This window comes from Amblyomma mixtum, chromosome 3 (genome assembly GCF_055824585.1).
Source record: "Amblyomma mixtum isolate Tamu chromosome 3, ASM5582458v1, whole genome shotgun sequence".
Lineage (NCBI taxonomy): Eukaryota > Metazoa > Arthropoda > Arachnida > Ixodida > Ixodidae > Amblyomma > Amblyomma mixtum.
In genome coordinates, this window is record NC_143014.1 from 45,157,284 (window position 1) to 45,182,963 (window position 25,680).

The following is a 25,680-nucleotide window of genomic DNA, read 5'->3' on the forward strand; positions in this document are numbered from 1 at the left end:
ATGTCGCCAAGCCAAAAAAAGAGACTGGCCGCCCATTTCGCTTTCTGAGCTTCGCCACCAGCCGGCGGCAACGGCGGCTGTAGGCCGTGCAAACACCAACTGTCTGAACCCATCTGCACGCCGCTTTCAGACACTGGCTGCAGCGTCACTGGTTATTTCTGGTGATTTTTAGAAGCAGTCTGGCTGTTCCGACACCAATGTGGCTCCTAGCACTTACGTCTTCGTTGTTCTTCGAGCACGCTGAAACTGCGCGCTCGTTACCAGCTTTTCGCTGCTTGTGTGATTTAGTCTCCACACAAGGCTTCACTGCATCTTCGAGTTTTCGGCATTTGTTTTCTTCGTGGGTGGGAGGCATTTTATAACTTGACCTTCGGATAACTGGGACATTTCTTCCAGTCCCGTGAAGTTCGCATTAATAAGGTTTTACTACTCAGCATGCTATTTTTAGTCGCCAGTCATGTGTCATTCATGGATTTCATTTTATTACTCATTCTGCATGACCACAGTGCAGTTGCATCCTGTTGTGCTGTCTAATCAAACAGTACACATTTCTGTGCATGTCGTTTTTTTTGTCTGGCACTGAGTCGGTCTAATTCGTTTATTGTGGTTCCAAAGATCATACCTTGTTTTGAAAACAAAACAAAACAAAAAAAAAACATTTGACTACTTATCTTTTTCTAAATTATTTTTATACTGAACAGATTCGATATTCGAAGGCATATTTTCTTTGTATTCGTATTTGATTAATATTAAAAAATTTCAATATTCGCGCACCCCTACCTTAACCAATGCTGGATATGTATGAAAAATATTTTCTGACAATTGGTGTGTCCAACAGAAAGGAATAACAAATTTTTAAATGTTATATCAAATAAAAGATTTGATAGAAGTGGCATCTGCAATTAGCCTCAGCAAGAAACTGCAATTTTCTGATTATATATATTCTAATACATCTTCAAATAGTGATGCAAATGAAAAATCGAGAACTGAACTGTTCCAGGAGGGTGCCGACTGGGGGGAGCGTGGCAATATTGGCGCAATGCATTTCTTTAAGTTTCGTTGTCGATTTTCTTTAAAAATGGTTTTCACACAAAACTGAGGGTGGGAAACCATCCACCAAACCCTTGTTCCATTTAAATTTGCCCCTATAAAATTCCTTTAATGAGTAAACCCACTTTCTTGGTGCCTACAGACCTCTGTAATAATGATACTGACTTTCCCAGAAGCTAAGTAATTTTCTACCAGTTTAGATGGCAAGTTGCATTCACAAAAGTATAAGAAATCTAAATGAACAGAGAAATATTTCGAGAAAAATAAAGGGCTTGCTTCTGGCAATACTTAACTGGCCGAACAACAACTCGGCAAGAATGAAAACACCTGCTGTCACCAATTACAAGGACAAAGCAATGTGCTTGATCAAGGAAGCACAAAGAAAAAGACAAAAGTGAAGGCTGTTACAATGCCCTGCACTGTTCAGCAAACAAGTGATGGAGTATTTATGAAAGCCATGCCACCTTTGAAGCACGAGCTATTAAGTGGAGAAGTGCTGCACTGCACAGCTTTTCACAGAAACGTCACTTGAACTTATAAGCTGTATTTTCAAAACAGAAGCATTCTCTTCAGAAAAAGTGACAAGCGTACCCACTGCATAAGATCTTTGTACATATGTAATATGGCACTGAAAGCAAGTAATTACCGCAAAGTTCCGAGAGAATGCCCCCACCCAAAATATCACCCCCACCCGAAATATTTAATTTACTAAAACACCCCAACCATCACCCACCCCCTAAAAATCACGCTAGCTTTGACGCCTTCAGAAGCCTGGGAAGCTCCCTTCGCGAAAATTTCTAACGGCTCCAGACGACCCGTCTGCAAACACTTCCGGCGACTTATTTTGAAGAAAAGGGTTGGCACCACCACCCCTACTACTTGCTCAATTTCAGTGGCATGGTGGAGGGGGACACTGGTCTTCTTATAAAGGGAAGGAAAGTTTACTGGCACGATAACTCGTTCTTGCGGGAAGGAACCTTAAGAAGCTGTCATTCCAGGATGTTATAAGCTTTGAGTCTAAGGCTTGAGCAGCTCTTTCAGAGGATATACAGTCCTGGCATGCTTTAAGCAGTGCGGCATCCCCAGATGCTGCGAAGACAGGGCATTCAACTCTCGCCTGGCCTCTGTAAGCCGCAAACTGGTGATAGGATCTGAAGCTCAGGAGAGCATAGTGGACAAAGCACTGCAGCTCCTTTTTGGTACTGCAGTGAGGCGCCTTTCGATGGGTTCAGCAATGATGAGTGAGAAAATAAATACGGATGTACTGCTGATGTGTTAATCTGGCCACTTTCTTGCAGCTTTTATTGCTTTACCTGAAAGTTTGCCCAGTGCATATATTTTCCTTGATCTCTCCATAGTTTGGGTGGGCATTCTCTTGGAACTTTACGGTATACATGGCTAACTATAAATTACCATTTTATACACAAGCAGATTACCATATTCTGCATTCTTTCAGTGCCTGGTACTTTGCATAAGGCAAATTAATACAACATACGATATTTAAGAAAACATGATAAAGCCAAACAAAAGAACAGCCCAACTAGATGAATGCATTTTCTCCTAAAACAAAATCAGTGAGCTGAAAGCATGCATCCTTACCTTTGTACAAGAATCCATAAATTCGTCAATTGTGACAACTCCATCCTTATTCAGGTCGAGCTTCTGAAAAAATGAAGTGAAGAAAAAGATGAGAAAGGCGCACTAGAATTAAAAGGCAAAAAAAAGACCTAACAGTACTCTTGGCTGCCACTTGCTACACTTGCAGGAGGCACAGAACGAAAATGAGAGCAAGTGTCATTAGAATTTTGGACAAGAAAGAAAAGGATCTTGTAGACTAATCCCTGCTACGCATTGATTACCCTAATGCATGAAGTGCAGTAGTAGCATGTTCCTATTTGCACTAAGCACCTTCTTCTTGCACTTCTCTTAATGGAACTCCCATAGAGGCCCATGTATTTTTCAAGGCTATAACCTACACTTGTTAAATACATGGGTGCTGCTCTGTTATTCAGGCGATCTGAGACCAGTATTGGTGGGGTGGACACCCAGTGAAGGCCATGTATTACAGTGCTAGCTATATTATAGGGACGTTGGCTCGTTGTTCTGTGCCCACACTGGTGCACAGGATAAGCATAGGTGCAGACCAGAGCTTAATGACTTTTGCACATGTGCAACCACATGGACGGATGGATGGATGGAAAAAAATGAGTGAACATGGGAGGCCGGACAGAGCGAAACCAGAGGGCAGCAGACCAGACATGGAAAATCCACATGTGACCGTATAAATACATTTCATGCATTAAAAAAAGATCCACTTTCCCACTGCTGCTTTTGTAAAGGAAGAATGAGGAGTGTTCAGAAAGTTTTGCCTTCTTGTAACCATTTTGTCAAGTGATGAAATTGAAAGACATTACATTCAAACGAAAGCACGGAATTTCCTGTTTGTCTAGGATCGCATTACTTTTTAAGGCGGAAGCCTTTAATGCCTCATCGTTGTAAGCAGGAGTTGTTGACAGAAATGTCATGCTTTTCAATTGGTCGAAACGGTAGTGACGTCACAGTGTGCAAACTTCAAACGGGGCCAATTGTAGTTTGGCTAGTAACCATGCAACCAATTAAAGGGATCGTATAGTGATGCTCCAAGTATGAGGGAATGAGCTCAGTTAATTGGTTAATTACTCAATTAACCTAATTAACCTTTCTAGTCAGGCCAGATAAATAAGTAAAACCGTGTAAGAAATTGGTCGTGTTGGGGAATCGAACCAGGGTCTCCGGAGTGCGAGACGAGCACGCTAACCGCTCCGCCATGCCAGCTGGATGGTTTGGAATGAACAAAGGCACGTCTAGTGAATACGGTGTCTTCGTTCACTCCCATCTTCCTCCCTTCCCGTTACGGCGAGGTTCAGGTGTCCACCGAGGTACGCGAGACAGATACATTTCCTTTCCTCAAAAAAAAAAAAAATTTACCGACGAGCAAGGCGCAGAACCGAACGGGCGATGGCGTTCTGTGGACTCCCTGGCAGCATTGCAAGACGCTGTCGCGTTTCACTCTTAGAGGCGAAGCTTAACATCTCAACACCACATCAGTGACACAAGCAGCAACCCCGCGCTTAAGGCTTTCGCCTCACCGCACTTTAGGTCAGCAAAGTGCCCCTCTGAATTTTATTGAAATAGTCCCCATATTAAGAAGTGCGCTTCCACTGATCTGCGCTAGCCCCTGTATGGTGTCTCAGAAGAACTGAGGGTGGATGCTGACGACCCCAATGATGCACTACAATCTGTCATCTTGAGACAAAAAATGCACACCCCAGCAGTCTTCCTTGATCATGGGAAACAGAAGTGTGGTTATGTGAGGTACAGGTTGTAAGGAGGATAAGCCCAAGCAACCACCCCCATCCTCCCTAGACAACATGCAGAGATGTGCATTCCCTGCAGGTGAGGACTCTACCGAAAATTAATGTGCTCCTGGGAAAGAGGACATTGCAGACTTTTATTTGAATGTGTTGTGGTGGGTTTTATGGAGCATAAGGAACTATGGCCACCATGTGTTGAACACAAGGTTAAGTGTTCATTTTTGTATCGAAAAAACTAATGCACTTTTTAAAAAGTCTAGAACACAAGGTTAAGTGTTTGTTTTTGTATCGAAAAAAATAATGCACTTGAAAAAGTCAAGAGTTTGTTTAGAAGGTTTCCTTCTTATAAAAATGTGCAAACATATGAAAATTCAAAAAAGCATTTTCTCCTAGTAGCAAGCTAAGGTGGGATGGGATGTATTCATCATAAAACTGAGTTAAATGTTTTTTTCTTAGCACAAAAAAATAAGATGTGGTTGATTGTAATCTTGTCTCTATATGCTTCACATATAGGTTTGTCTTGCTTCAAAGTATGAAGTTATCTGTGATATGTGTATGTCCAATGTGCAGAAGGCATAAAATTACTTCGATGAACCATTCTTACTGGCTACCTGACTGCCATTCCTCAGTGATTGGCTTAACAAGGTTCATTTGAATGTAAAACTTTTCAATTGATATTGACATGAAGGGTGTGCGAAGCTGCAAATTTTTTCAAGGCTGCTAAAGCCAAAAGTATAAGTGGCGAATATTCGAAATTTCGAATATGAATCGAATATGTTTGATATTTGGTTTATATTCGTATTCAAGAATTTCCGAATATTTGAAAATTGTCGAAGATTTGGAAGCGATCGTATACTGCTCTGACTTTCATTAATTCGACCATGGCAAGACCACAATATCTGGGCAAATATAAGATCACTGAGTTTAAAGCAGCAGGAAAACAATACAAATGTGTCCTTTTCGCTTTCTTCTCCGGCATTTATCGCGTAGACCGATCGCATTCGGCTGCTGCTAGGCCTGACTTTGTGCGAATTTCCATGAGTAGACTTTCCCACAGATGCCACCTGAGGTGAACAAGATGGCCAACCACCTACCTAGAACAATCACGAGGAGACGCGCTGTTTTTAATGCGAAAGCATTTTTTGTCTCACGAGTAATGTGAAAAGAGCTGTAAGCAGAGCGTGTCGGCAGACCGCACCATCAGAGTGTGTCTGCACGAAAATGACCATTCGAAAAAAGAAATTTGCCGGCATTGCGGTTCGAACCTAGGCCCTCTATGTGCCAGGTGGGTATGCAATGCATACGCCACGAAGGGTCGTTGGTTCAAGCATGTTAGAGGGGCACGAAGTGAACGCGTTGTAGTGTGTGTGACAGTAAAGTGTGTTGGGGATGTGTACTGACGTTAGACAATAATGAGTTGCAAAACAAAGTTGCTGATGTCATCCAAGGATCACGTGATAAGTGCCATGTGAAAACAATGACTTGCAAAAAAGATGCAGATGTACTCCAAGGGTCATGTGACAAGTGTTACATGACAACGATGACTCACAAAAAAAAAAGAAATGCTGCCGTTCAAATGCAAATTCTTTCGCATTTCTCCAATGTGGCAGACTGCAGTGCTCTGCAGTTTTTTTCTTTGGTGGTTTGGTTTGGTTTATGGGGTTTAACGTCCCAAAGCGACTAAGGCTATGAGAGACGCCGTAGTGGAGGGCTCCGGAAATTTCGACCACTTGGGGTTCTTCAACGTGCACTGACATCGCACAGTACACGGGCCTCTAGAATTTCTCCTCCAAAGAAATTCAACTGCCGCAGCCGGGATCGAACCCGCGTCTTTCGGGTCAGCAGCCGAGCACCATAACCGCTGAGCCGCCGCGGTGGCTCAGCGGTTATGATGTGTTACATACTTTACGCCTACACCCATGACATGTGTCCTGTAGCCTTCATAACTCTCCTAGAGTAAGCTCCGCTGTCTCGTTTTGGTCAACTATGATAAGCGGGAAAGCCCACTAGCGAAATTTTGCATGCGGCTCTTGAAGGGGCGAGTCGAGGTGACACAGCAGGGCAAGTGATCATGTATAAATCCTGCCTATTGCATGGCGTATTGTAACCCGTGCACGTCTTAAGTGTACATAATGGAAGGCGTGATGACAAGCGGTGGGCCCCCGAAACTACGCCTGGCCGCATAGTTTCGGCTTCTGAGCTTTGTCGCTGGCCCGCAGCGATGGCAGCTGCTGGCCTGGGCATTCGCCGGTCGTCCGAACCCAGCTCCGCACTGGTTTCGGACGCCCACTGGCGTGTTGCTAGTCATTTCTATCGCTTACGTCGGCACTGTTCTTCCAGCCCGCCAAAACTGCATGCTCGTCGTGGGCTTTTCGGTGTCTGTGCGATAGAGCCTCCTCATAAGGCTTCACTGCATTTCTGCATTTTCTTTTTTCGGGGCCGCGGGGAATTTTATAACTCTACCATTAGATAACCTGGGCTTCCGGTTTATTGAAATCCAAATTAAAATGGTTTTACTAGCTATCATGTTGTTTTTAATTGCCAGTCAAGTGTTAATTCATGGATTTCATTTTGCATGCCACATTACAGGTTGCATATTGCTGTCAAATCAAGTATAGTATAAATTTCTGTGGACATCATTCATGTTTCTTTTTATATAGTGCTGAGTTGGTCTAGTTTTGTTCATTCAGTTGCAAAGACCATGCATACACTATTTTGAAAAAAAAAGGGGGGGGGGGAGGCAACGTTTCCTTCCCTGTTTATCTTCTTCTGTAATATTTTTTCTTACTCAACAGATATTCGATATTTGATTCCATATTCAAAGCCATTTTTTATTCATATTTGCATTTTATTTGTATTCGAAAATTCGCACACCCCTGGCGAAAAGACAAATGCTGAAAATTATTGTTCCAGATGCTTGGGACTTAAACAAGATAAATTCAGGGACCCCTCCTCCCTCTCATTATCACATAAAACCCAATTTTTTTCAAACTTGTGCTCCTCTGAATTAGTTTTATACACATCAGGTTAAAGCAAATGTCTTTCTGAAAACTGGCTTCCCAAATGTGCATTTCTACTGCAAACAAATTAACTGAGGAGCACTGTACAGAAACCAACAAATATTCTAAACATACATGAGAAATGCCTCTGCTATTAATTACTGGCAAATTAACCACTATTATCCTGTTTTAACCTTTTCTAGCACTTGTTACTAATGGCAATGGCTTAGCTTCCAAGGGAAGTCAAGCACTACTCATTGAAATGAAACCTACAGAACTCAAGTTGGGATAACTGAATTAAGTGCTACCCACTGCCAATACTATTTTTAGGCTGTTTTCATTGACAGCTGTAGCATTCGAAGGATACGTTAGAAGGATGCTTCAACAGAGTACACACATGCCGAGAAGGTCGAAAAGAGGCACACAAAATTCACAAAAAACGATCATAAGAAAGAGACAAAAATGACTAGGAAGAGAACAAAAAGAGCAAACATTCTTAGGGAATGCTTCGTTACAGCAACCTAGCATAATTTGTTTGTGTTATTAAAATATTTAGCATCCCACTCAAAATGGCAGCACATGGTCAGTTCACTGCAAAAATAACCTAAGAAAAAAATGAATTCCAGAACACTTCCATGAAAATCCTGATTTCTACCTGATTTCGAGCCCCGGGCCCATGCATCTCAAATTTTGGAAAATATAAGACATGAAAAGAAACGGGCCTAAATGTATAGTCTTCGTACAAAGTAACCAAGCAACAGGGTTTGTATCTTAGTCGTGTCATAGAACACTTGTGGCACACCTTAAGCTCTAAATCTGTGAAAGGTAAGGAGAACCCATGTCCTGACCTTTCAAGACCTTTTGGTTTTTAGGGGTGCCAAAGGGCACCAGTATACGGCTGAGAAGCTAACCCTGTTGCCTGATTACTTTTGGCAGACAGTACTTCATTCTTGCCATGAAGGAGAGCAGGACAGTTTGCAGCATGATACAAATCGGGAGAGGGCCAGGCCTATAACAAATTGAAATTGTGTCTGAAGGCTCACAACACAAATATGTGTGTCAGTGTTAAGATTCTTAATGTATAATTTGTTATAATTCTATTTTTGTCTGTGCTGGAACATAAAGGAGCAAGTTTCCAACAAATCAACATATGCCATGTTGCCATTATGTGCCAGCCAAACAACAGCACCTGCAATCACACTGAGGGTACATTCTCTATGTGCTAACATGCTTTGGCCTTGTTCTTTTTCTTATTCATTCTTTAAAAGCATCTATCGAGCCACAAATAGACAAAGAGGTGGCCTCACAAGTGGTACTGAAGTCACAAAATCAAGAGAAAATTCATGGTAAGCAAGAAAAACTTGTTTATAAGCTCTTCGTCTACTAATAGATAAATGGAGCCAGGTGTATGCCATGTGCATGACGATGGCTGCGCCGCCTGCTGGCAAGCCCGGAAGCATTGGCGGGCCACGTCTGCCACTTTCCCCGTCCTTTCTATGTGCTTCCACGAGGCGCTTGTGTTTCGATAGCTTACATCATATGGGATATTGATTAGTCACGAATCTGTTTTCATGCAGGCCTTCAGTGATGTAAAGGAATGCACTTCTGCGTAGCTGGTTACTTGAAAAACTTTTAGAACCCCTCAGGAAAGTACTCCTGCAACCTTTGAGTGCCTTTGCTTGACAGCGGTAGATCATTGCTGTTTGACAAGAAAAATAAAAGTTTGCATGCTAAAGTGTTTGTTGCCTTTCTTGTATTTCTGCCTCCCCCCACATTCAGTGACTGTTTTCACGCGTAGTCGCCTCGTTATAGATTGCAAGACGCAAAACAGGCGCACTGATTGGAAACGTGACAGATCATCTGCCTTTCCATGTAAGTGCACTCTAAAAGAAAAAAAAGAAAAGTTGATGTGAGAAGCCGAGCAGGGGGATGCAGAGCCGAGTTGTGAGTGGCTGACTGCTTCTGCATGCTTCTAACAACGAGTTCGTTATATTGGGAAGCAGGTGACGGCTTAAAAGAATGCACCAAACAAGACCGTATACCTTCGCCTATCATGGAACTGACTGTGGCACCACAATTAAGTTACACCTAAATGCAGCCTGTCACTTTAAAATTATTGATGGACGCTCTTTACTATGTACTGCTGACAATCTGCCAGGCTGGCTGCACTGTTTATTGCCATGGCCGCTCGATCTCAATCGGATGTCTTATTGCATTCGCATTTGTGAGCACTGTACTCTTTCTTGCGATGTAACATCGCTTGTGAGTGTTTTGTAGTATAACTTCATGGTGGCCCAACAAGCCTGAACTTTGGAGCTATGGTGCCTGTAGCCATCGCACATTGTCATGCTGCCCCGCAAGTGTTTTACGCGCCATGCTCAGTTTCACAAACTTTACACAGCTTTCTTGGCTATTGTTACTGCTTGGTAATGTTGCAGGATTTTAATCGTTCTGTTTGTGCATGAGATGGAACAGACCAGACCGGACTGGAGCAGCCTTTCCAGGCGGTACATTAGGTATTGCGCCTAGAAAGCCACCATAAGTCAGGCAAACATCAAAAAGAAATGCTTAGCACTGGTCAGTTGGGCACTGTTTCAGCGATATGCCTTTCTGGTATAATCTCAACGGCTTGCACGAAAAACAGCATGCATTTGCTGAGCACTTGCAATGAGCGACCACTTCCGTCAGAGGGTTCATTTCTGTGCCTTGTTAGCAGACTGATCGTACTACTCACGAGTGACAATTAAATTACCCTGCTATAAAAAAATGGAATATTTAGCTTTTTCACATTAATAGTAGTATAGCAAACTACACAGCTACAAAATATAATCTGTCAACATTCCTTCAAGTGATAAATACAGTGGCGCACGCGAAAGCGAGGTTTGTTTCATTATAGTTCAGGAACAAACACACAGTAATCAACAAAGAAAATCGGCAATTAATTTTGCTTGTGAATAATTAAGTGCATTTGCTTCTCCCCAATTTATTATTGCTACCTTTTCACAAGTGTGCACACCTGTACAAAAATAAAGTGGCCAAGAGCTGCAGTCATTCTGGTTGTGAGAACTGCTAAGTGTGTGCGTCACTACTGCTACCACCAAGTTTCCGTCTTCCTTTTGTGTAAACAATTTTTCTTTGCATACTTCACTAGGAGCGCAGTTAAGTCAATTTAACAGCTCTAATTTAGGTGTCAGTTTTTATGTCAGCTCACGTGCATGTGCAAACGGTCATGCGCAAGAGGAAGCAATACTTGTCCCCACATGTCCCCTCAGACAATGTGCCACTGTTTCAGCAATTCAGGCAAAGCAAGAAATATGTTAGAGGGTTGGCTGGACAAAAAAAAAAAAAAAAAAAAAATTGGAGGCTTATCAAGGTTAAGCCCAGTGGATGTGAAGCATGTCCTTAGCGTTTGGAGGCATCTTGACCGCATACACGCCCGGCGCAAAGACGCTGGCGTGGTTGCGGGCACAGAGACTGACGCGACGGCGGGCGCGCGCCGCCTCATCCCTGGCGTGACGTCACATATCACGTGATGCAGCGATGGTGGCGCCGCTGCCGCGTCACGCGCGACAGTGCGAACCGAAGCGTGGAGGCCTCCGCCGGGTGACGTCCGACGACGCGATATGAGGCCCCATCTGCAGCCGGTGTGACGTCATCACGTGACGTCACATCATGTGATCTCACTTCAAGGTGGCCACCGCCCGGAGGCGACCGACGGCGCGATATGAGGCCCCATCTGCAGCCGGTGTGACGTCATCACGTGATCTACTTGAAGGTCACTTGAAGGTCAATGGTGGCCACCGCCGGGCGTCGCGCGAAGGCCCGAAACCTACGTTAATGTGCTTCGCATAATAAGAGCTCTATACTGGGTCTCAAGGCTTACAAGCTGTTATAAATGTGTAACTCATGCAGCCTGCAGCAGTGCTATGGGAGTGTGCTGTTCCATACAGTTCCAGGTGTGTTTGGTGCTCCTAGAGGCCCTGCCCTTTATCTTTAAGAATAGTTATGGTTTGCACTTCACGGAGCCATGATATCTTATAGCAGTGCACCACTCTTAATGTGGCAATCACATGAGCAATGTATCCCTCCTCAGGCAAGGGTTAGTACGCATCATGTGCCTGAAACGCCACGTCTTTCAGAGGTGGCGCTGTGATGTAGGCTTCAGTGGAGGGGAGGGGACTGTTTATTTAGCCAGTTGAAACAATCCTCTCTCCCAACCCTCCTTGTTAGCAGCATTTTTTCCACTGTGTCTGGCAAGTTCACACCTTGCGCTCTGCGGGATGCTCTGTTGGCATCTAGTTTTATCCGGTGGATCATCTGGTAAGAGTGATGTCTGACTCGGCTCCTTCCTGCCCACGTGAATGGACACAGAGGAGGGAGAGTCCTGCTGATCAGTGATGTCATGCACATCCTAGCCCGCCGTGTTCCCCCATGTAAATACTACTTAAAAATGTTGTCTGTAGAAGTCATAGGTATGCATACCTTCATTCTTAAATGTTGTCTGTAGAAGTCTTAGGTATGCATACCTCCATTCTTACTTGCTGCTACACTGCTCATGTATCGGCCACTTTGTAAAAAGGTGTTTTCACAGAGTAGTTTAAATAAAGCCTGGGAGATAAGAAAGCAGTGACGCTAACCAAAAAAGGAAATAATTGATAGCTTGACGATGTTTTAGTTTACATACAGGAGTCTTGTTTACAATGCTCCCATGAACAACGCCACCGTGTGGGATTGGGATTGATTGTGAACAAGGTCCCTTTGTGGGGGCTGAAACATAATCAAGATTTTAATTTTTCATTTATGGTTGGTGTTTTTGTTTTCTCACCATCATTCCTATTGCTGACCAGATGAGTTGCCGTCAAACTATCGACTTCTGGCCATCTGTTTCAGGACTTGCTGAAGGCTGCTCAAGTATAACACAAACCAAAACAAGCCTCCTACGTGATAAGACTTGCACAGTATACACTCCTGTACGGACACCATGACAACTCAATCCAGCTTACAGTAACCATTTTTGAAAGCAAATAAATGCAGTAAAGCTCAGTCTCAATACGGGTACGCATAAGCAATATTTTTTCAACTTGCTCAATAAAATTATAGCATTCCATAAGCTGCAAGGAAATTTTGAGTTGAAGTAAAAGGCTCAGAAATGTCTTGCCTGAAACACCCTTTCGACGTGTTCCCTCGTTGTGTTCTCTTCCACCATGGGTTCCACAGCCTTTCCCATGAGGTCGTAGACAGCCTTAACAATCCGAGCAAGCTCATCTTTGGTGATGTAGCCATCGCCATTGATGTCGTAGAGGTTGAATGTCCACCGGAGTTTCTCTTGAAGTGAACCCCGGGAAAGCACGGACAGTCCAATAACAAAGTCCTGCAAATTCCAAAACGTGAAACAATAAAGTCATACGTTTTTCAAGATACATCTGACAAATTACTGTACGATGCACTCAGCCCCTTTTTTGAACAACATAATTAGGGCAAGGCTTTTTGTCTGTGCAGGTAGAAAGGCAAACTGCAACCATGGTTGCAGCCATTTCCACGCTGCTTACTATATTTAACCAGCTTCTGCAAAATATTCAGAGGTCCACACAGTGTGTGTGTGAATATTTGCAACAAACTTCTGCAGCCTGATGATGAACCAAAAAGCCTGCGTTTACTTCCAAATTACCGTGCCAGCGCACAAAAGTAATTTTTTTTTTACTCCATCCAACACAGCAAATACGCATGAAAGGTGCATCAACAGTACTGAGTATACACTGAGGCTAAAAAACAAAAAAGAAAACTTATCCTTAATGTTATACGAGCCTGTTGCTTCCAAAGAATCAGCAGTGTGTAGTTTGTCCATGGACTAAAATTACAAGCAAGAATAATGGCAACATAAGAGTACTCCCTTTAATATCTCTACTTGCACCAATTAGTACTTTCAGCTGTTTAAATGAGGAAAATATTAAAACCAAACCCATTAACATGTTGAGTTCGATTATTTATTGCAATCAGAATTGAAATGATTATATTAATAGGTGCCTTTTCAGTTGTTACTCCGTAATAATAACCCAAGTGGTGAAGGATTTTGAAATGCTCTATTTCCTGCCCTTGTACATGAGCATATTAAGGAGAAGCTCTTATATCTCACCTCTGTAGCGATATATATTGATACTAAGATGGCAGTGCTCTGTCATCGCAAAGCCGGATCAAAAGCCTGTACCATCAGAAGTGCGATTCACGCACAATTTTTGAAAACCACACATAAAGAAAATTTCTACTGCATATTTTGCAGTAACTTTTTGCCACAAGAGAGATGAAGACCCAGAAATCATGAAAAAGAAATTAATTGAAAAATTAGAAATTGTGACCAAATTCATTATCTTATTTGCCGTAACCCCATAACTACTGTCTCCTTTTAAAATAAAAGTCAGCATAAACTGGCCAAGGCTTCATACCTTCAAACAGACACTAGCACAGAAAGATACAAAATGGAGGGGACATTTAAGCTCCGCCTTAAGGGCATGACGTGATAGCGTAATGGGTTAATTGCCATATATGCAGAAGAGGAGGAAAGGGGAATGAGGGGCTCGTTATAAATATAGCAGAAGCCAACAGCCACAGAAACCAAGGGGCACAGGGGATTTTTAATTCATTTATTTATTTTGTGGTGTTGATCAATTTATATTACTGAATATGTTACCGCTTAAAGCTAATTGATTAGAAAAGCAGAAGAAAAAACAACCACATGCCGCCGGTGGGATCCGAACCCACGACCTCCAAATTACGCGTCCGGTGCTCTACCGCTGAGCTACGGCGACGGCTGTCAAATCTGCTTTCTGGGGTATTTATGTCTACAAATAACCTAACCTAGGGAGTGTTCACCAGCGCCACCCACGTTCTTAAGTGGCGGACGTAGCACGTCCTGAGTTACCGCTGATGTGACGTAGAACGTCATCGAACGGCGAGGGTGGAAGCTGTGTGAGAACCCTCTTATGCTTCCTAAGGCATCAAGGCTGCCAGAACCGAGGCCCTCGTTAAGTAATTAAGAACACAAGGAAAGGGGAATGAGGGGCTCGTTATAAATATGAGAGAAGCCAACAGCCACAGAAACCAAGGGGCACAGGAGATTTTTAATTGTCATTTTCTAGTTTACATTCATAGATCCCTGGGAGTCCTCACACCACTCCTGGCGCAGCAGTTAAGCGATGCGCCACTGCCCTGCGATGGCAGGTGCTGCCAGAGGAGGGCCTTGTGCAGCCCAGGTTGCTCTTCTCGAGCGGCCAATGATTAATTTAACAGCCATCTGACATGGTGGGCAGTTTGCTTACTATCTAGTGGGCAGGCTGTGATGACGCCGCAAGGTCACGTGACCTGGGTCGCCCGCCTGCCTCCTAGGTTGCTCTCTGGGCACCACCTGCCATAGTCATGCACGTTATTTTTCGCTCGCTACGCCAATGCTGACGCCGACGACACCGACACCGGATGCCCTGGACAACGGGGCCTTTAATGCCATCGCATTAAAAGGTAGGTGCCACCACGTGCTGTAGTGCAAGTCCTGTTTCACATGCATCTTCTCCTTGTCGCTTTCTTACATTAACAGCCAGGAACAGCACCAGGAAACTTGTAGTGGGGAGGTGCAGGGGGGGGAGGGGTGATTAAATTTTATGCAGGCAAGATGCCTCTTCAGCTTTGGTGTGGCCTGACATTTGGTGCAGCCTAGAAAATTTTTGGGTGGAGGCCGCTACCCCTTGCCTCCCCTTGGTGCCGTCACTGTTAACAGCTTATTTGAACTATGAAGCAAGAGAAGCAACTTGGGACAAAGCATGACCACGGAAAGAAATTAATTTCCAGACTATTTGCAGCATTACCACTGAACTGTGATAATAACAAAGCTGCTTGTTGCACAGGGAAGATGATGCGTCAGCTTATGCCTTAAAAAATCATTTGGTACTGCTTTAGAAAGAAAGCACTATGTAGGAAAAATCTTACATAGGCACTATGTAAGAAAAATCTACGTATTGTTTGCGCTCTCTGCACCTACCTGCATTGCACAAGCCTATCCGCACAACTTTATTTTGCTGCCAACACAACAGTTTCAATCAGTGACTTAAGCTTGATTCATGTCTTTCTTACTTTACACTGCACTGTAAAGCTTGTCAAACTACTCGCTGTCTCTTGTTTTGTAATGTGGTGGTAATGGTGGCAAATTGTACGGTAATGCTCCTCAACAACCTGCTGCTGCAGAAGCAATATGCAAAAAAAGTGAGCATGCATACTGTATCAAGACGTACTTCCTATGCTGCTACTATTGCTTAGTGTTGCATTTGTTATCAAGTAAGAGCTATGAAGAAATCATCAAAAGCAGAAGTTGCACTACTCTTGCAGTCGCCAAAGCTGTTCTTCTGACATGCAAAAAATGCACTGCAATCACCCTAAAAGACACGGTTGCACTGTGCTGCAGATGCCACCATCTACACTTCTGTGCTGCTCTGCTTACAGAAAGAGCGGCTAAGAAAAATGAGATTCATATCTTGAAAGGTCATAAAATAAATTCCCTTTCCGCTCAATAAATGTCATGCAAAAAAAAGTTGGAGTGTTTTAACAGTATGAATAAAAAAAACACAAAAGAATGTGAAGTGCTTAATTATACTGTATGCACTGTCAAGCATATCTCTACTGAGCTCTCATAAAAAAAATAAAATTTTACTACGTTTTGAAAAGTGAAAGGCAGATTCGGCAAGTACTCAAAATACTACATTTTATACAATCCTTGAGTAACCCACACCCTACAAATAGTACTGCCAAAAGTTAGTACAGTAGAATCTCAATGATATGATCACAACTGATACAAATTTCGATATGATATGAATTCGTAAAATTCCCTGTCCAAAGCCTATTGGGCAGAATTTTCTATGCTCTGAACACTTTCCCGTGCCACTGCGGATGATAGGAACGTGGGAGCTGCGACTGTACCTGCGAGCACTAAGTGCTGCCGTCATATTGTGGATGCTGCAATTGCCAGTTGCGAGGTAAGCACTGCGAGCACTCAGTGGTGATGCACTGCCCTGACATCGCCGACACTGTGATTGCCAGTCACGTGGTATGTACTGTGAGAAGTAGTGGTGCACAGCCATAATTGATCTCATCAACCGCAAACAGATCAGCGCGAATGCATTTCCTATGCTTCAGCTTACAGATTTTGTTCGTTACTTTTGTTTTCAATGTATTCAATCTTGTGCTTCTGTTAAATATTCTGGTCTGTTATGATCTTGAATGTACAGATCATAGCCATTACTGTTTTACTGTTTCACACCAAACTACTGCACATCAAAATGTATTCTTTAAGTACTTTTAAGTACTGATGTTGTTGGCACTCCTGAAAAAGCCCTGTTAGGGTAGGTAGCATCAATAAACAAGCAGAAAAAACACCAGAAAAAAGCAGCAGGTTGTTCACAACCCTCACCGTGAATGTTATTGCCCCAGTGTGGTCCTGGTCGAAGGTATTGAAGACAAAATGAGCATACTGACTAGCATCTGCACCTCGTGGGAAGAACTGTGAGTAGATTATCTTGAATGTCTCCTCTTTGACCATCCCAGATGGGCATTCCTGCATAGAAAAGAAGGAGCATACAATCATAACTATTAGCGTAGTCCTCCAAAGAAACTGTAACCCATGTTCATTTCCAATTTTTAATCTGGATACATTGGGAACATTGGGAACTTTCAGGTTTTAAACATAAGAAGAAGAAAATTAGCAGCTGTAGTAAGACTGCCTCTCAAACAAGCAGTCATTGCTCAACTGGTAAAAGAAAGATAAAACTCATGTAAGCAAAACAGGGCCATGCAACTGCTTGACACTAAGGCTAACAAAAAATGGCTGAGGCTTAGCTAAGGTTAAGCCTAGTCAGATGCGAAGCATATTGATGGCTAGGCTTGGTAAAGTTCCTCGCTTTGTTCTTCAGTTGTTGTAGAACGTTGTCGCCGAGCCACATATTGAGCACGCCGCTTAGCCAGACGTTCATCCCGCTGTTCATCGGTCTCTGTGGCACGCTGAAGCTTTCGCTTCTCGTTCAAATCAGCCCTGCTTCTAGCTTCTAGGCAGCATCCCAACACCTGGCCGCCTCGTAAGTGCCCGGAGAGCGAGGCAAGCTTAGCTTTATACCGCTGCTGTAGCGTCATGTGGTCAGCTGCAGCGCCTCTGATGTGGAGCCTTTACCACCGCGGCCGACCGCGCGAGCCGGCAGACCATCTCTCCTCTGCTGTGACATCATGTTGTCACGTGGTCAGCCGCCGCGCCTCTGATGTGGAGCCTCCACCGCCGCGGCCGACCGCGCGAGCCGGCAGCCTATCTCTCCTCTGCTGTGACGTCATGTTGTCACGTGGTGTCACGTGGTCACGCTAAAGGTCAATGGTAGCTCCACCGCCGCGCTCAACGGGCTGTAGTGTAGCTCTAGTAATATGATTCGCATTAAAAGTGCAACATAGTCAATTTTGTACTACTGCATCCACACTTCTGATGCACACTGATGATGTTACAATCACTGAAAAGGAATCGATGTCATGCCTGCTCAATGGTTTTTAAAGGCCATTTGGACTGATGAAGAGCACTTATGCAGGAACTCAAGATGGCATGTGAAGAACCTCACTAATGATTTTATGCAACACTAAATCGTTGAAGTAACTGTTAAATACACCATGAATGGCAAGACAAAAAAGAGAAGTTATTTTCTTGCTACTGCAGTGACACATGTAGCCCATCATGTATGCATGACTGAAAAAAGGGGGAAGGAAACACAAGGACGAGAAAAAGAAAGACACAGATAAGCTGTGTTTGCTTTTCTCGTCCTTGTGTTTCCCTCACACCAAATCGCCCAACTTTCTGCTCTTCTAAATGATTATCACGTACACTTGCCCAGCAAGGACTGCACAAAAATTTACAGTGTCTGTGTCTCTGAGAGCAGACATAACCATAAAATGCTGACTGGCACATCGCCTCACACAAACAACATATTTAATTCAGCTGGCACACTATTCGTAGATGTAAATAGTATCCATATTTACACTGCCACTATTGTATTGGCATGTGCTTCGCTATTAAAGGGTGCTGAAATTTATGGACCTTTCATCTACTGGTGTACAGCATAGGCTGCACATGGAAATCATACAGATGAGGCATGTTAAGCAAACACCAGCGGTATTATGAAGGATACCATTATATCTGACCGCCACCATGTGCATCCATGGCACTGCATCACTTCATATATAGCTTTTGCAAAACTTCAGACATGCATATATTTTGAGACCCACTATAAAATGTTTCGAAGGTTCACTTCATTTACTTATTTGCAGTCCACTCCAGGCTTCCTTGGTTTGTAGTGTTCATCTTTTACAGTGTAATTACAAAGACCACAACTGCGTGCATTGAAAGAATGGCTACAAAGGTGGTACATGCATATGTAAGGCTCATAGAATCACATGATGATGAACAGAATTTCTTAGGTAGATTCTCACTCGCAAGGCTTCTGCATTAACTGATGTAATGCCATACATATGTATTCCATTATAAATAACGCTTGTTTTCATTAAATTCGGGAAAAAGAAGGAAGCTTCTTGCCCACTTCTCACAACATTACAGTGCCAATGAAATGACTTAGTAAAAACAAGCCGTGGAGTCAGTGTTCAACATTAAAGAGCATGTAGTGCATTACACTTAGATTTTACTGAACAATGTATCTCATTTACCAAATGGCATAGCAGTGCTCTGAAATTTCTGGCAAGATGGGTAAAAACTACGATGAAGGAAAACATGTCACATCATACAAAAAGTTTGAAATAACACTGAATTCTAAGCATTACATCAGCCAAAGGCAGCCAAGCTAATTGTGCCATTCATGATGCTATTATGGTAGCCTTTGGCGGATATTGCACTGCTCTTGACAATTCACAAAGATGAACAGCAGCTTATTCTTCTTCCCCAAGTTCTCAATGTACTACAATATGCATTGTATTGGACGATTCATTTGCACATCCCAGACTTGCATTTTCACATGCAAGTAAAATGTGGTGCAGGCAAAGCACAGAAATGCTACATGTTGTAATGTACAGCTTAATATCTCAAGAGACAATCCAGAAAGTAAACAAGAGTCATGAGCTAGAAGGTGTGTGAAACATGCTAAATCTGGGAGTGTGGGCCAGCAAACATAGCATCACGCAAAAAGATTTGCTTCAGCTCACTTTTGCCCTGCAATGCTCAACTAATTCTTTAGTCCTCTGACAGAATGCAGAAATGCCGCAAAGTTTTTGCCAGCAAATAAATGCAAAGAAAAAAAAACCTGAAGAATCTCGAGAGTAAAAAATTGTAAATTGCAAATTGTGGGGTTAGCCCCGAAGCAACACATGGGCTACCAGTGGCACCATAATGGAGGGCTTCAGATTAGTTTATATCATCTGAGGTTATTTAATGTGCGCCGACATTGCACAGCACACAGGCACCTTTTGTGTTCCGCCTCCACTGAAACGCAGTCACCACAGCCCGGGTCCTCCGGCTCATTAGCCGAGCACCCTAACCACTGAGCCACCGCGGTGGATAGGAGTCTAGAAGGACACAATAGGGCATAAAACAGAGATAGAATACAGAGATCATATATAATGATAAGGTGATGATGAAAACCTAACTTATATGGCTAAAACTATACTTAGAGACATTTACCAGTGTGCATAAAGGCATTAATAGAATATGAGCTTTTTTTTTACTACAGGTAGGTGGCCTGCAGAATCAGTGTCTGCCAATTCTTACCTGCTTAAAGCCTCTGTACATGAGTTGCAATTCTCGCTTATTGAATTTGGTGAGCTGGCACAATGTTTCAATTGCTTCTGGCTTGTAGTGTACAGTTGGGCCTTCTAATTCATCAATCTCGCTGTCTGAAAAATCACAGAAAGAAAAGACATGAGCACATTAGTAATGATACACAATGCAGAATGGCAACTAAAGGATAATTAACATCAACATTCACTTGAGTGCAGCCATACAGCTAAAAAAGAAAGCTATAAAAGCTTCTGAAATCTTCAAAGCTCAAGAAAAATTCGTCCTAGCTTGAGGCATGAGCCCAAGACCCTCACAACACTGTTGCTCGGCCAACTTCACTAACCGGGATGGCTTGCAGTTGCCAAAGCAAGCTAATGCAAGGCAAGGCCAATGTAAATGAAAACTTGATGCAGATTCTATGTCAGACGAATGTGTTTAAAGATATCTCTAAGGTGGAGCAGAATTCTAAGAAGAGAGTGATTACCATAAGCATTTACCAGACTGTAGGCAGAAGGCCAAACAGTTTTTGCCAAATCTTTTTAGTTGCAGAAAAACTCGTCCCAGCCTCACAGACGAGTTCTGCAGATCTCGAATTCTGCTACACCCCAGAAGACTTATGAACACATTGGCTTATTGCAAAATGTTATGAGCAGACTAACGGAAGCAGCCATCTTAATGACAAATGCCAAGAAGATTTTCAAGTACCCGTTGTATAACTGCAAGTCATCAGCAGCTAAGAAACTGAACAGTTCATTGAAAGACACTTTCTGGTCACAAACTGAGTCTTATGGCTTCACAGGGATGCAATCATGCAAAACAACCGTAAGAAGAGAAAAATCATACTTTATTTTTTTTTCAGCAAGCGCCAACATGCAAACATTTCTTGCAGTGAGTCTTCTCTGACCACAATGCAGCACTACACATGCATGCCAGAGTAAAAAGCGGACTATACATATATGCATTCCCACACACAGTATCACAGCTCACGTCTTGAAACATTTACGTCTAGTAATACCATTCAGTTAGACACAGTAAAGCGTCCTGTTACAAGACACAAACTCACAACAAAGTGCAATCTACATGAGGTATATTAATGTTCCAAAAACGACACACACTCTCAGTCACTACATGAATAGCAAAAAGACCTCACTTCACCAGTGCGAACGACATTTCACCATAAAGTCCTCTCGGTTAGATGATGTAACCACTCTTGCTAAGCAGGTAAGCAGCTCATCACGGTTCGGAGCGTCCACAAGACATAGGGCAAGTGACTCAGCTAGAGCATCAGAGTTATTTGTTCTGAGAAACGATTTCATACTGCTACAGATACTGTTGTAGTCGCTTTCATTGAGAGATTTCTTAAGTGATGCCAAGATAGACTTCCAGATGTCCTGTGAAGACTTGGAGGCTGAAGCATGGGACGTAGAAGCACCATCTTGCAAAGATGGCTGGGGAGGCCCAATACCTTTGAGTGGGACGAAAAGTTTCCGTCTCTTAGCATTTTGTAAATGACCTTCATTAGTTTGCTTGTCATCAGTGTTTCTGAAGTTGACCTTGTGACTGCTACTAAAGTCTACTGCCCCTAGAGCTGAGCTGTTATTCAGGACATCAAAAAGATTTCGGCCCTGCTCAACCTTGTGAAAGGATGTCAACTGCTCCTCAGTGGGCCGGCGGTAAGCCTCCATCACATTTTCATTGTTGTCAGCCACTGAATGTTGTGCAGAGGTCAGATTCCTAGGAACTGATCTGCCCTCCTTTGAAGATATTCCAAAGGCATTTCTTGACGCAGCATGCATTTTGGTTCCGGCTTGACAGCTCTCATTCGATACGCCTGCAGCTTTGAAGAAAGCAGCCAACTCTTTCAGGACTACACTAAAGCTAGACCGTAGCTTGGTTTTTTCTTTCACCCATTTCGACAACTGACTCAGATTCCTTGGCTCACTGTATCGCTTATCACAAAACAAGATTGCACCGAAGTCGTGCTGGTGCCGGATGACACGACCAATTGCTTGATTGACAGCCCTGGTTGCCTGAAGCACATACCAGTCATTGCCAGAAAAAATAGACCTGGATGGTGATTCATCCAGGTACTGCTTCTTAAGCTGAACACGGGGATCAAAGCATGGGGGCAGTGGAAAGCCAACAATGATAGCTGCACGAGCATACTGGTCTGTGAAGTCCATGCCCTCACTCATACGCCCCCTGCACACTGCCATAAGGAGGCAACCCCTTTTCTCAGGTGAATCGACATTTTCACAGTACTCTTGAATAAGCGAGGAGAAGTCTGTGTTTCTCTGGACTTCCATTACTGTGGGCTTGACAAGTGCAAGGGAGGTCATGGTTCCGTTCGTGGTCCAGGTTTCAACAAAATTCCTCATGACAGCATACGAGGGGAAAAAAAGCAGCACACCACCTGGAATGACCCTGCAGAGGTTGCAAACCGTCCTGCCAAGAGAGGCTAAGTAGGCTGGATTGTTTCTGTTTTCATAACTGCAATTCAAGAGCTGCCCATCGTAGCCATTGCTCAGCACAGAAACATAGATTTGCTCTTCCTTGATGACATGTGGGTTCTCCAGTTGCACAGGGAATGGAATTCCCAGTTCGGCTGCAAATGAACTGAGTGGTGAAAGCGTGCCACTGGTGAGGATAATGCAGCGGACTCCTTGCTTTAGGAGGTTGTCCATGCTCACACTCGGTGAGAAGCACCAGCAGTTCAGACACCAATCCAGCTTCTTGGATGCATTTGACGACACCGTCCAGACATCATGGGATGGCTTCTTTTTCTTGTTTGCATCCTTTTGTATATGAACTTTAAACTTCTTCTTGAATATTGCCTCCACCGATGAGCCATCCCCTTCAACTGAATAGAGGCTGTTGAGAATGTTCACGAAACGGTTCAGACCTGTGCCTCTTGGACTGAATGCTCCAACTGCATTAACCTCCAAAAAGGAAACAATCTTGTCCAGGAGGTCCAGAAGTTCATCTTTGTTATGCCGACTTACACCTGCCTCTTCAAACATGGTGAACATGAAGTTTCCTGGTTTTGTTGTGGATTCTGCATTCACCTGCAAAAGCAGCTCATCTACGTATTTCTCTAGTGAAAGCAAAATAGCCTTGATCTTAGCTATATCAAGCAATGTGAAATCTGGATCAACTCCTTCCATTCCAGCTGCTGCCTCAGTCTCTTTCTGCTGCTTCAAGTCTGCTGCATGAGTTGTTTCCTTGATACACAAGGCCAGGTCAGATGACTGAAGCTGAAATGACATGCTTTCTTCACACATGCTTTCAATGTTGTGAGCTTCATCAAATATAACCACGTTTCCTTCCAGCTCAACACCATGAGCCTTGCGTGATTTTGCATCCACAAGGTAGTTGTAGGGCATAAAGACAATGTCAGCTCTTCCTTTCAGTGTTTTGGCTGCATAATACGGGCAACAAACAAATTTCTTGCCAAGCTTTCCCAAGTCCTCAATATCCATTACAGGGGTATCTTGGTACTCTGACCTTGTCATCTTTGTATCATAGTTCAGGTGAAATGGGCACGTCCTAGTTGTCACCTTGTGCCGACAAACTCTTAGCTTTGAAGCATTGTCTTGCAGTTTCTGGACATCTGGGTTGATGCAAAGCTGATCTCTCGAACCCAAGACTACCGACTTGACGTATCGGTAATTTGTCTTTTTCAGTTCATTTATGGCCTGCGAAAGCTGAGAATGAGTTCTTGAGCTGTAGATAATTTTCGGACATATGGGGCTCGGTCGATTTGCTGCCTCCTGCTGATCGAAAAGACTTTGAAGTTGCGACAAAAATCCCGCGTTTGGGTCTGGCGATCGGTGCAGTCCCGCAGTTAGCTGCATTGCGGCCTTGTGATCTTCGAGCCAGGCAAGTGATGAACACAACAGAGACAAAGTTTTCCCTGTCCCTGTCGGACTTTCAAGGATGCCGTTCACACCACTTTGCAGGCACTCAATTACTTTCTCCATATACTTCTTCTGAACATCATAAGGTTCATGGGGAAAATGAACCGTGACACCCCTAAGATTGAACATCTGCAACGACATTGCAAATCAGCTGCGTTCACTCCAATGCTGATCACATCAACGGCAGCACTACTGTTTGCCACATTGTTTCACTGCCGGCACGAACAGCCGTGTATAAAAACAAGACGAAGTGAAAAACAAACACTCATTCTCTGGAGTACAGGAGCGCGAGAAAATCACAAAACGGCAGAATGATCGTCCAGCACAGTACATTGACGGGGCACCTGACACACCACCGAACCATGTAGGAAAGTGCAAGAGGCGCAAAACAACACACGGCTTGGAAGCAGTATACTAAATACTCCTAAAACCAGCAATTAATCACTAATCGCAGGCTTTAAAAGAGGAGTAAGGAAGGCGCGAACACAACGTCACAACGCAACCGAGCGCGGGAACACATGCAGGAAGCCGACGATGATGGTGAGAGCGGAAAAAAAAAAATCTACATTTTGTCTGTTAGAAAATTAAAAAGCAATTAAAACAATTCATGCATCTTAATTTTAATTTATAATCATGGATAATATAGCTGCACTGCCACAGCTAACTGTAAATAACAATTTTACCGACTGCATGAACGTGTAGTTTTTTTAAATCCCACAAGATGGCGGCACTAGCACAACAATTTCCTTGAACGGCTGCAGATGGCGCTAAATATTCCAGTGGCGCTGAGATTCAAAAGAGCAGATGAGCAAAACGCCTCGCGCCCACTTTGCCATCACCAGCACACTATGTACGATTCATTTGTTTGCGTTTTCTGCGCACACCGGCAAAAATTTTCGTTATAACTTAAAGAAACCAGCAATATGCTTCTTCCGGCTGAGTAGCTGCCGTTTTCGTTCTGAAACTTCACCTGTGGGAGTAATTGGCACTTGGTGGTTGGGTTTTGCGCTTTTCTGGTACCTGTCGTTTTCTACAACATATGTCCTGTGCGCGTCGTCTATGCCGGTACTAGAGCTAACGAATACCGGGTGTGGCATTGCTTGGAAACCACAAACAGATGGTGAACTGAGGATTTGCAAACGAGATCTCATCCGGCCATAAACGCCCAAAACAACCTCTATGAGTTAGGTTTTCCGCTTAGAGCACTGAAACAGCACTACGAACCACAAGAACAGTTGAAACCTAGAGCTACTTGCGCGCTGTCAACAGCATAATCATGTACCCGTATTTAATTCGTTCGTTACGTCTGTCCCTGTGTTGTACTGTTGTTGTGTTGTACTGTTGTTGTGTCCCAAATTCCCCTTCCTACGCAGAGTAGCATGCCAGCGATTTTTAAACGCCGGCTAAATTCTCTGCATTTCATTAAAGAGTCTCTCTCTCTCTCTCTGTTGTTTGCACCATCGCAAAATAACTAGTATATATATATTATGGACTAGTCGTTCTATTATATATTTCTAGCGATCTTGTAGCACGATAGTTTTGTAATCCTCTAATATTTTCTGCGATCTTGT

General features: G+C 43.4%; 2 protein-coding genes across 2 annotated transcripts in view; both read right to left on the bottom strand.

The window, feature by feature from the left end:
• LOC149350010 (Kv channel-interacting protein 4-like) overlaps positions 1-25,680 on the bottom strand; it is a 425,036-nt gene that overhangs the window by 5,829 nt on the left and 393,527 nt on the right. Inside the window, exons 4-7 of the mRNA XM_089579016.1 lie at positions 20,184-20,308; positions 16,851-16,994; positions 12,561-12,773; positions 2,650-2,712 (exon numbers count right to left, since the gene is read on the bottom strand). Coding sequence (XP_089435142.1) covers positions 2,650-2,712; positions 12,561-12,773; positions 16,851-16,994; positions 20,184-20,308 — 545 coding nt within the window. The remainder of the gene's footprint in view (positions 1-2,649; positions 2,713-12,560; positions 12,774-16,850; positions 16,995-20,183; positions 20,309-25,680) is intronic.
• On the bottom strand, positions 20,193-24,643 carry LOC149350011 (regulator of telomere elongation helicase 1 homolog). Its single transcript, XM_089579015.1, has 2 exons — positions 21,343-24,643; positions 20,193-20,308 (listed from the first exon to the last, which is right to left on the bottom strand). The coding sequence occupies exon 1, from the start codon at positions 24,248-24,250 to the stop codon at positions 21,344-21,346; it is 2,907 nt and encodes a 968-aa protein (XP_089435141.1). The 5' UTR covers positions 24,251-24,643; the 3' UTR covers positions 20,193-20,308; position 21,343.